Source organism: Miscanthus floridulus, chromosome 14 (assembly GCF_019320115.1).
Source record: "Miscanthus floridulus cultivar M001 chromosome 14, ASM1932011v1, whole genome shotgun sequence".
Taxonomy (NCBI): Eukaryota; Viridiplantae; Streptophyta; class Magnoliopsida; order Poales; family Poaceae; genus Miscanthus; species Miscanthus floridulus.
Window position 1 is genome coordinate 53,621,643 of NC_089593.1, and position 12,327 is coordinate 53,633,969.

Sequence of the window (12,327 nt, forward strand, 5' to 3'; positions counted from 1 at the left end):
TAGGCCTGCTTCTAAATTCAATGGAGTAGGTACTGAGGTCAACGGCCCACTTGATGATGCGACCATTGGCCTCCTTGTTGCGAAGAATGTCCCATAGAGGGAACTTAGTGACCACGGCGATCTTGTAATAGTCGAAATAATGTCGGAGCTTGCGCGACGTAATCAAGATTGCATATAACAGCTTCTGTACATGAGGATAACGAGTTTTGGGCTCATTAAGTACCTTGCTTATGAAGTACACCAGATGTTGCACCTTGTAGGCATGTCTGGCTTCCTCACGTTCGATGACAATAGCTGTGCTGACAATGCAGGAAGTGGCGGCGATGTAGATCAACAGAGTTTCATCTGGTCGTGGTGTTGTCATGATTGGAGGCTTTGTTAAGAACAACTTGAGTTGCTCGAAAGCTATGTCTGCTTCCTCCGACCAGGAGAAGCGCTCGAAGGCCTTGAGGAGCTTAAAGAAAGGTAGCCCTTTTTTGCTAAGGCGTGATATGAAGCGGCTTAAGGCGGCCATGCAGCATGTAAGCTTCTATATATCCTTGACACATATCGGCCGTTTCATGTTGGTGATGGCAGAGACCTTGTTAGGGTTAGGTTCGATGCCTCGAGCACTGACAATGTAGCCTGGTAGTATGCCAGATGGAACTCTAAAGATGCACTTTGAAGGGTTCAACTTCCATCGGTATTTGTTCAAGTTGGCGAAGGTTTCCTCAAGGTCGACGATAAGATTATCGATGGCCTTGGTTTTGACAACCACATCATCGATGTAAGCTTCGACGTTGCGGCCGATCTGTTGGTCGAGGCACATCTAGATGACCCTTTGATAAGTTGCTCTGGCGTTCTTGAGTTCGAAGGACATAGTTTTGTAATAGTAGGCACCGAAGGGCGTGATGAACGATGTCTTGATCTGATCTTCTTCCTTCAGAGAAATCTGGTGATAGCTGGAGTAACAATCAAGGAAGGAGAGCAGTTCATAGCCAGCGGTGGAGTCTACAACCTCATCTATCCGAGGCAGACCGAAGGGGTCTTTAGGGCAATGTTTGTTAAGTTCAGTATAATCAACACACATTCTCCATTCTTTATTCTTTTTTCAAACGAGAATAGGGTTTGCTAACCAATCTGGATGATACACTTCTTTTATGAATCCAGCAGCTAAGAGCCATTTTATTTCTACCCTAATAGCCTCCTTCTTGTCTGGCATGAATTGGCAGAGTTTCTCCCATGGTACCCCTGGCATGTCTATAGGTTTCCAAGCAAACACGTTGGCATTGGCACGTAGGAAGGAGATGAGCGCGCTTTCCTATTTGGGGTCAAGGTGAGCCCCAATCTTCACAGTCTTGAAGGGATCGTCGAGGCCGAGGCTAACCTCCTTGACTTCCTTTGACTTGGCAAAGGTGCGAGGAGGCTCTAGCTTTGGGATCTCCAAGTCTTTGGCAGGCACTGTCTTGGCTTCGGTGACCATACTAGCCATCTGGATGGAGAGGTCAGTAGCTTCGGCAAGGGCGAGACTCTCCGTCTCGCAAGCATAGGCGATGGTGAGGTTGGATCGCAGGGCCAAGACTCCCACATGTGAAGGCATCTTCAGCACCAGATAGGTGTAGTGTGGCATGACCATGAACTTAGCCAGAGCTGGCCAACCAAGTATGGCGTGGTAGGCGGTGTCGAAGTCGGCGACGTAAAAGTTGATATGTTCCATGTGGTAGTTGCTTGCCGTGCCGAACTAAACTGGTAGGGTAATCTCTCCAAGCGGTTTGGAGGCCCTGCCTGGCACCACACTCCAAAAGGTGGAGTCGGAAGGTGTGAGATCGAACAAGCCGAGGCCTAGCTCTTTTAGGGCTTCGGCGAAGAGGAGATTCAGAGCGCTCCCACCGTCAACGAGCACTTTTCTAAAGAGCACCTTCTATACGGTTGCATCGAGGATGAGGGGAAAATGCCCCATGTAGGGAATATCCGCCCACTGGTCAGCCTTGCTGAAGGTGATGGGGACCTCAGACCATGGGTGATAGCTAGGGTTAGCGGTGGCGTCTTCCGTAGTAATAGAGAGCACCCACCGTGCGGCAAGCTTCTGCTCTCTTCTACTCTTAGTGGAGGCAATGCCCTCGAAGATGGTGGCAACCACCTTATCATGGTCCTGAAAGGCATTGTTGTTGCCCCTAGGTGGTCGGCAACCTCTAGCTCCATCGTTGGCGTCGTCGTTGAGCCTCTTGTCCTGGAACTCCTTGGCCAAACCAATGCAGTCCTTCATCTTGTGTTTGGCGTTCTTGTGAAGAGGGTACGGGCCGTCGAGGATCTTTTGGTACTGTTCGTTGTAGTTGCGCTTGGCATGAGGTTGACTGACGGTGGCGACGATGTGTTCTGGCCGGTGGCAGTGATTTTGGCCAAGCCTATGTCCTCCTATGCGATCACGACCACTGTCGCGATGGTAGCTATGATCATCGGGGTAGCGGTCGCTATGGTGCCGGTCATCGGGGCGGTCGTCGTAGCGGTGAGATGGGCGATGAGTGCCTGCATCCTCGTTGAAGCGCACCTCAGCTTCCTCAGCATCAGCGTACTGGTTGGTCATAGTTATCATCTTGCCAATACCGGTGGGTGGCTTGCGGTTGAATTTGGAGTGAAGCTCACGATGGTGGAGTCCTTAGATAAAGGCGGTGATGACTTTAGCTTCCGTGATGTTGGGAATAGAGTTCCTCATCTCAGAGAAATGTCGGATGTAGCTGTGGAGGAGCTCGGATGGCTTTTGGTTGATGCGGCTGAGATCATGCTTGGTGCCGGGTCGAGTACACGTGGCCATATAGTTGTCAGTGAAGACTTTCTTTAGCTCTTCCCATGATCCTATGGAGTCTGGCGCAAGGCTGGTAAACCAGCTCATGGCGGGTGGCGTGAGCATGACGGGGAGATAATTCGCCATGATGCTGGTGTCTCCTCGGGTAGCGCGAACAACAGTGGCATAAGCCTATAGCCACTATATCGGGTTCATTCTTCCTTCATAGGGCTTGATCCCAGTGATCTTAAAACCATAGGGCCACCAAAGTCTTCGGAGTGCCCTTGTGAAAGCTAGAGGCCCCTCAAGGTTGTTGACACCGTCATCTGTGGTGTTGCAATCAGGGATGGGCTCAAGGGCTGAGTCTGGGTTGCCGTACTCCTGGCGATGACGCACTTCGTCTTCATGGCGACCGAAGCGACGTTGCTCGATACGCCGTTGCACATCCTGGAGGTTGCTGAGATGCACTCGAGTGTCCTGTTCGATCTCCTGGTCATGTTGGCGATGGTGTTCGACACAATGGCCCTCGGCTCCCCCTGGAGAGGTAGCGACTGGTCGGTGAAACAGCTTTGACTAGGGCGGCGATTGGATCTTGGCGCAGCTGATCGGTGAATCGTGCTTGGTCTCTGATCCTCGTGAATCTCATTGACCTAACAGTGAGCCGCTTTAAGCATGGTGACGATCTTGGCGAGCTCGGTTGTTTGAGGGAAACGAGCGAGCTCATTGGCGGCTACTACCAGATTGGCGCTTAGAGTCTTGAAGACGTCGTGGCCATCGATGCGGAGAAATTCTTTGTCGAGGTCACGGTGAAGTGGGAGCAGTCTTCCTTGTGAATCGAGCCGATTATCCCAAGCAGCCTCGGCCCTTGCAATGGCTGCCTCATTTTCTCGGTGCTGCATGTGGTTGACGTTCCGGTTCTCCCGAGCAACGCGCTCCTCCTCGGTTTCACCGTTTCGAGGAGGGCTGTCGATGCTGACGTTGAAGATTGCACCACCCTAGAAGGGTGGAAGGAGGAGTTGCTCGGAGAAGGTTTCGGCGAGGGTCTCCGTAGAGCCTTGAGACTTGGAGCCCTGAGTTTCTTCCGGGATGGTCTAGAGGGGCACCCTGGGGCTCCGGCCTAAGTGTAGCATGTTGACGGCTGGCGAAAGCTGGATGGCGACCTGGTCAATGGGTAGATGGACGCAGTCCACCTAGTCGGCAAGTTTGCCCCTTAGGGCATTTTGGTAAGTGGCGGCGGCGTTGGTGAACCCGAAGGGTAGGGCCGTAACCCCTGCAATTTCCCGGGTGGCCTCCGATAGATCTAGATCGGAGGGTGGTCGGTGCTGAACCAGACTACCCAGAGCCGATTCAGCGATGGAGAGACAATCGATGATGTGGGGGTATGGCCCTCAGTATCCTCAAGACAAGACATGGGCCGCACCATCAGAGGTGGCCCGGCCCACAAGATCGAGGCATGCACGGCAAGATTACAAGTTGTACTAGATATTGTAATAGTACCAAATAGGATACTTTACTTATAACCCTCCTCCTCTAGACTATATAAGGAGAGGCAGGGGTCCTCCTCAGGGATCACCTCAATCAATATAGAATAATGAGACACAGGACGTAGGTATTACGCCAATACGGCGGCCAAACCTGTATAAATCTTATGTCTTGTGCCTCTGTAACCATCTGGTTCCTGATTACACGCACCGTCTACCGACAATCTACCATTATGGGCATACCCCTAGATGGACTGCTGACCATATTTCGTCAACAGTGGTGCGCCAGGTAGGGGGTGTGTGTGCTGATCCATGGTAAACTAGATGGCGTACCTCAAAACCAACGTCGTTTGCGGCAACTCATCTTGCTACGATGGCCTCCTTCAACAACATCTACGACGAATCGGCGACGGCGTTCAACATCGTGCGCGGCAGCCGTCATCAGATCCATCTACAAGTCGAAGCTTGACTGGTGGTCGACGAATTCATCGCCCGATTGCACATGTGGGAATCGATCAATTTGGCATGGTCTGACTCATGCATCTAGACAGAATAATTATCGCGGAGTTGCGGACGCTACCGCTCGATCGTTGCTGCTGCCTCAAAGTGGAGTCGGTTTCCTTCTTCGAGTTCATTTTGGAGCAAGAGAAAATCAATCTACAAAGGATGCTGACATCGGCACCATGTATGATCGTGTACATGTGCTACGACAACAAGCTAGCAAGGGGGCATGCAAGCCGATGGAGATTGCACATATGTGATTCCAAGCCAATAGCAAGCAAGCGAGGCCATGGCGTCTGTGCATATGCATGCACATATAGACCAAGATATGTACATACTTACGCGTTTCTATCGACCGAGCTGCATCAGATCGGATGCTGCTCATCTCATAATTCAGCACAAGACCAAAAGAGAGTCGCTCGAGTCGCCGACACTAATATGAGGATGACGTCGCCCGGACTACTTACTTCGACCACCTACCGCGAAGCAATGATGATCGCCGCGAAGAACAGCGCCGTGACAACCGCGACTGCTGCCTTGATGACAGTTCGAAAAGCTTGAGCGCCGGGCAACTTCGTCAACGCCAACTAGATAATGTCATACGCCACCGACCAGACATTCTATCTAAAGCTAAGTCACGCTTTAATATTTTTTCTAAATATTCTCCAATCTCCGTATATCGCCATAATGCTTCTCCGAGCTGTTTTCTCTATGTTTGCTCTCCAAACGTTTTTCTTTCATGTATACCATCTTAAAGATGACATACAGCTAAGTCTAAGGTGAACCCTCGAATAGTCACATTGATGCTCGGATGCCTCCAGAGACGGCTCTATCTCTAGCTCCTCCCTACACGTGCACGAGCGTCTGCCCTCTGAGTTATGGGTGGTCGGCAGCGGCTCCTTAGCGATGCTTGTTACTCCTACACGTGCACGAGCTCCGCGCTCGATGTTATGGACTATGGGCTAGCTAGGGCTGGAGACTCAGCTACACACTAACTGTTCGGGCAGTTTATATTAAACATGAATATATTTTCACGCCAACTGATCGTCGAACTGCATACGCCGTTTCATCACCATTGCTAATTTTTCTCCGGAGTTTATTTATTTGTGCATCATGTACTACCCGTTCTACATGTTTGTATTGCAGGATCATCATCCAGGTGATCGGACCACCTGGTGCTCGGACTTCTCCACCGATCAACTGGTCGGACCGCTTGGTTCATGGACTCCGTCGCCGACCAGTTGATCGGACTGTTCACCACTCGTGCTTCATCGCCAGCAACGCCGGTTACTCCTCAGCGCTCGGATTCTTCATGCTCGAGGACTAAGTGGGCACACTTCACCTTGCAGACATCACCAGCAATGCCAAGGACTCCTTGCTCTTCGGTGCTCGGACATCGCCAGCGACGTCGGGGACTCCTCGCTCCTCGGTGCTCGGTCATCGCCAGCGACGCCGAGGACTCCTCGCTCCTCGGTGCTTGAACTTCACTAGTGACGTCGGGGACTCCTCGCTCCTCGATGCTCGGTCATCGCCAGCGACGCCAAGGACTCGTTGCTCCTCGGTGCTCTGACTTCACCAGCGACGTCGGGGACTCCTCGCTCCTCGGTGCTCAGTCATCGCCAGCGACACCGGGGACTCCTCGCTCCTCGGTGCTTGGACTTCGCCAGCGACATCGGGGACTCCTCGCTCCTCGGTGCTTGGTCATCGCCAGCGACGCTGGGGACTCCTCGCTCCTCGGTACTCGGACTTCGCCATCGACGCTGGGGACTCCTCGCTCCTCGGTGCTCAGACTTCGCTAGTGATGCCGGGGACTCGTCGCTCCTCGGTGCTCGATCATCGCCAGCGACGCTGGGGACTCCTCGCTCCTCGATGCTCGGACTTCGCCAGCGACGCCGGGGACTCCTCGCTCCTCGATGCTCGGTCATCGCCAGTGACGCCGGGGACTCCTCGCTCCTCGATGCTCGGTCATCGCCAGCGACGCTGGGGACTCCTCGCTCCTCGGTGCTCAGTCATCGCCAGCGACGCCAGGGACTCCTCGCTCCTTAGTGGTCGGACATCGCCGCCTACGCCGAAGACTCCTCGATGCTTTCTTGGTGGTCGGATCATGCTACGTCTCGTCGATGTGCTATCAAGTTGCTCCATGCTGTTCGGATCAGGGTGCTGATCTTGGGCAGCATGTTTGGGGTCTTGATACGTGCATGTCAGACGACATGGACAAGCTTTTAGACTTCTTTTTCTTTGACCCTGCTACAAGATTCATTCTTCATCTTCCAGCAGGCTCAGGGACTAAGTGGGCACACTTCACCTTACGGTGAATGTACTTGTTCTCATCTCGAGGCTACGCCTGGGGACTAGCTACCTGCTCGGCTGGTCTTCTACTTTCTGACCCTAGCACCATGTGACTACGTCACCTACTGTCAGGCTTGGGGACTAGCTGTGGGGGTATGGCCCCCGGTATCCTCAAGACAAGACATGGGCCGCACCATCAGAGGTGGCCCGGCCCACAAGATCGAGGCATGCACGGCAAGATTACAAGTTGTACTAGATATTATAATAGTACCAAATAGGATACTTTACTTGTAACCCTCCTCCTCCAGACTATATAAGGAGAGGCAGGGGTCCCCCTCAGGGATCACCTCAATCAATACAGAATAATGAGACACAGGACGTAGGTATTACGCCAACACGGTGGCCGAACCTGTATAAATCTTGTGTCTTATGCCTCGGTAACCATCTGGTTCCTGATTACACGCATCATCTACCGACAATCTACCATCATGGGCATACCCCTAGATGGACTGCCGACCATATTTCGTCGACAGACGAGCTTCAATCCAACCCAATCGATGGATTCGATCAGATCGTCATTGTTGATCTACCTCCTCTAGTAGCAAGGAAGCGGACGGCGAGTTGTTGCTGAAGGAGACCTTGGAATCGGCTCCGAGATCGGATCTAGAGTTGCAGGTGTGGGGGTGGTCAGCGCAGAACTGATCTGCCCTGGCTCGAGGAGCTCTCTGACTCTGTCAGTGTTGATGACCCACGAGATGGATCCGACTGTGAAGATCTGGCCGGACTGCGGACGGGACGAAGAGCCTATGGAAAAAGCCATCTTGTTCAACAAGGAAACAATACACACACCCCTACCTGGCATGCCAACTGTCGACAGAATATCGTCAGCAGTCCTCCGAGGGGTATCCCACGAAGGTAGATTGATCGGCAGAGGAGCGTGAGATCAAGAACAAGAAGGCAACAGAGACACATGAGTTAGACAGGTTTAGGCCGTTAGTATGACGTAATACCCTACTCCTATGGTCTGTTGGTTTGTATTAGCTATCGTATGATATTACGTGAGTTTGGAGGGGGTCCCTGCCCGTCTTATATAGTCCGGGGAGCAGGGTTACAAGTTGGTTAGATCTGAGAGATAACCGGAAAGTAATAACTGATTACAGGAATCTTGAGATCATACATATCCTAACAGATCTCGTACCATCTTCAGGATATCTTCCTGTTGTCTTGCGGGAGGCGCCGAGCAGAGTTGTGCCCTGTAAGGCTTCGTCTTGTGGGCTAGGCCACCCCTAGGGGTGCAGCCCATGTGGTCTGCCATGGGTATCCGGGGTTGTACACCCCACTGCCGGGGTGAATTTTTCCAAGACACCTCAAAAATTTGACGTAGAACCAAATGCCAGCTAAAGGTTATGATTATATCAAATTTTGATAAGACATTCTTGACTTTCATAAAAAAACACTCTAAGCAGTTGTTTGGTCGATCTCTCTAAAGGGGTCAGAGGGGACAAGAGAGATTTAAATTTAAAGCTTATTCAGTCTGTCTAGTGAATTGGAGTAGTCCATCCTCAAAACATCTCAATACATGTAGAGAGTAAATTAGTGCAGTGAAACAAAACATTGGCTTGTTTGACTGCACCACAATTTATACTAGTATATTTCTCCGTGCTAACGCTACGGGGTTATGAAGTCCAAAGTTAATTCTATTAAATTTGAAGTACTCATTAAGATTCAATCAAAAACACATTTCTGTAGCTCAAAAAAATTGAAGCGATACCCGTTCACAAAGCATAGATGTACTTTTGTCGCAAAAGTTAGAATTCAATCTTGTTTTATAAAAAATCATATAAAATGACAAATATGAATGTATTTTTTCTTATACTTTTTGAAAATTTTGAGGGAATTCCAACTATTGAAACAAAAGACACCTATGGGATATGGATACATCTCATATTTTTTGAGCAATCGAAATACAATTTTTTATGAGTTCTCATGACTTGCACTACGTATTCCCTCCCCACCCGCTTGTACAGAAGACATTGTCCATGTACATTGCAAATAAGATTGCAAAAGATCAATATGTGCAACCCAATGTACCAACAACAACAATTTTAATAGTTTAAAAAAAAACAATTTTAACCATGACACCGGACCACATGTATACGACACACCAGACAACAACAATTTACCCTGTTTGCTTGGCTTATAAGCCGTACTTTTTTCACCAACGAACAGTATTTTTCTCTCACAACAAATTAGCCAACATTACTTTCAGCCATGGCTTATCAGCCAAGCGAACAGGGCAAATAAGCTGGTACTATGTATCCTCCTCCAGGATGGAACCTTTTTAGAAGTCAGTGCCTTTCTGAAGTGGATCTTCAACTTTCAGCAAACAAACAAAAAAAATCTATGTTTGTTAGCATATCTGGACAGGAGACCACAAGCTGTTGACGACACACGAAGAGTAGCAAGTGTAGTTCGATCTGCTTGCTTAGCTACTGAAGTATAAAGCTATTAGTAACTACGAAGTGCGCTAGTAACTAATGTCGATGTTTAGAAGAATAACCTGCACTCGATTAACCACTAAGGTATATCTCCCACCTGAAATATTGTACCACACACTAAATAAAAATTTAGAAGCCAAGATTCATATGCATTCTCTCTTATACTTCAACATCTACCATGTTTTAGGTTTATGTCAGCTATTGGTTGATCCTAGATCAATACCTAGCTGCTAGCTCATAGTGGGTGAGTGAAATCAAAAGTTAAGAGTATAATAAAGGACAAACAATAGTTTGGAGAACGTAGCTATAAGCATTGTTTTATATCCACTGGCAACATCACATAATATTTATGGTACTACTATGAATAACAGTAGCAGGAAAAGAGTTTCAGAATCCGACCTATCAGTTTTGGCTTAAAGATAAATTCAATAACTTTTGAAGACATGATAAGCCTCCCAGCGTTATAACCAGCAATATCATTGGCAATTAGGAGCAATTTCTGCAATATAAAATTAAGCCATGTATGCGCAATTATAGTTCCTTCAGGAAGGAGAAAAATAACCCAAATCACTATGCAGAAAAGAACGTTTTTTGGATGTATATACCTTGACCTGCTTCTGAACATCCTTGATGTAGTCTAAGGCCAGATCCAACATGTCGGCAATGTTGGTTTGCTGCAGTCATCAACAAAACCAGACGCACAATAATCGGTCGTCAGTTTGTCTACCTTGGGCCGTTCTGTTCAATCAGGGGTGGAAAGGGAAAAAATATTGTGATATTTCACTGTTGGGCATGAGCTCCTACAGCTTTCGTATCCGCTCACTGATCTTCATCCTCCTCACTTGACAGCGACAATGACATGAACCAGTTTCTAGTTTTTTCCTTTCTTTTTTTGGATTGGACTGAGAAACCAAGCGAGAATTTAAGAGTAGCAGTTAGGAATGCAGTTGGTGCTAGCCGCAGGGCACGAACCCGCTTGGCGATGCTGCGCAGATTGCCGCCATCTCCGCCGAGGCCACCGTCTTGCGGCCGTTCCATCAGGACTGATAGCAGACTGCATGGTATAAAGTTAAGGCGTTACGGAATATACAATGATCAAACAATAACATCATTCAAAATAGATAGAGCAAATTGTAAAGTATCAGATCACAGAATCACAAATACCTCTGACGAATCTTCTTGAGTTCCCTAAGAGAGGGGGCACCTTCGGTAGGAGGCCCCGGCGGGCGCTGCAGCTGCGATAACGAGGAGATTTAATGAAGGGGCCAAAGCCTGACCTAGGTCGATGCCGCCGCCGTGCTGAGGGCCACTCCCCCAGGACAATGACCTCAGCTCCCTCGTCCTAGGGCTGTCGCTGAGTGGGCCACCCGCGCCGGGAGCCACCCGGGCTAGAGATGCACTAACCTAGGCCAACGCCGCGCCGTGAAGGGCTCTCGCAGAGGCAACGCATCGCCGGTAAGGCCAGCCGTCGGACAGAGTCACTACTAGAGAAGAAGGCCTGCCGCAGGTCCTCCCTCACTGCGCCACCCGCTGCCACCCGCCGCCCCCGAGCGCCTGCTGCAGCCAGCGCAGGGCGACGCCGGTCTCGACCTTGAGCGCCTTCAGCGCCTTGATCGCGGCATCCACGTCGGCCTTGGATGCGCCGCCGTCGGCCTTGAGTGCATGCATGAACTTGGCCTGCCTAGCATCACCTACGCCGCCATCGCTCCCAAGAGGCGAGAGCCCTGGTGAATCTTGCGGTGGAAGGGAGAGGTATCGAACCGTGACTACAGTCGCACGCGGGCTTGGGAGATGCACGGGCGTTTGAAGCCGGTGAGAAGCCTGTGATCACACATGGAACACCGGCTGTTATGATTTGGTTCGGTTGTTTTATTAGCCTTAATTTTAATGGAGACAAAATTTTGTCTATATTTTTTTTGGATATATAATGGTTGGAGGTTTTTAGCGGAGATATTTTTCTGAGGAGACCTAATATAATTTTGATTGATCCAATGAATTGAAGTGGAAAAATAATTACTTATTTATCTCAATCCAAATGTATTGACATAGGTTAAAATACAAAACTATTTAATTTTTTACTCCAACATATATGGAACGTGAGTGCAGCCAAACAAAATTCAACACAAAATTTCATCCCCTTCCATTCCTTGCCTCTGCTATCTAGGGACGGCGCGCGGCGTATCAACGATTCCGAGGGGGAGTTGGTGACTCCTTCACCTGGCAGGTGGGTCCTCCAAGGCAACGCATCGCATGCGGGTTTCTCACATAGTCACATCCAATGGTGACGAGCAGAGGATGTCCCTTTTATCTGATCCAACGGCGGGAAGGGTCCACGTGGGAACTCCGCCACTGCCGGTACGCGCACGCACCCGATCGAGTGTACCCGTGCTCGTGGCGCTGGCCTAGGCGAAGTCGCGGTCACTGCCGCATGGCCTTGGCCTCCCTCGTGGCCTCGCTCCAAATAACCGCCACCACCGCTGCCGTGGTGAGATTCCGATTCCGCTTCCACATTGGCCACGCCATGGCCTCCTTCGGTGCCGCCACTGGCATGAGCGCAACCACAGGGGCCTCGCCGGCAAGGGTGGGCGTGGTATAGATGACCTCCGTTGGGGACGTCGACGCCAACTATGCCACCTGCTCCCACCTCACCAAGGCAATCCCTCCTTAAGTAGATGTAGGCTTTTCTCACATGTTGGATGAAAATAATCTAACTCAAGCACAAGAGAAATGCCTAGATCTTGACACCCAAGCTATTGACATTATGTATAGATCTTTGGATGATAGCATATTTGGTGAG

General features: G+C 50.0%; 1 protein-coding gene across 1 annotated transcript; it reads right to left on the bottom strand.

Annotated features, from left to right (window-relative positions):
* Window positions 1-1,300: 1,300 nt before the first annotated feature.
* LOC136503455 (uncharacterized) lies at window positions 1,301-1,696 on the bottom strand. The gene has a single exon (XM_066498530.1). The coding sequence runs from the start codon at window positions 1,694-1,696 to the stop codon at window positions 1,301-1,303; it is 396 nt and encodes a 131-aa protein (XP_066354627.1).
* Window positions 1,697-12,327: the final 10,631 nt, after the last annotated feature.

Excerpts from the sequence above, each read along its gene's own strand:
- LOC136503455 (XM_066498530.1), bottom strand. The coding sequence starts at position 1,696 with ATGGAACATATCAACTTTTACGTCGCCGACTTCGACACCGCCTACCAC.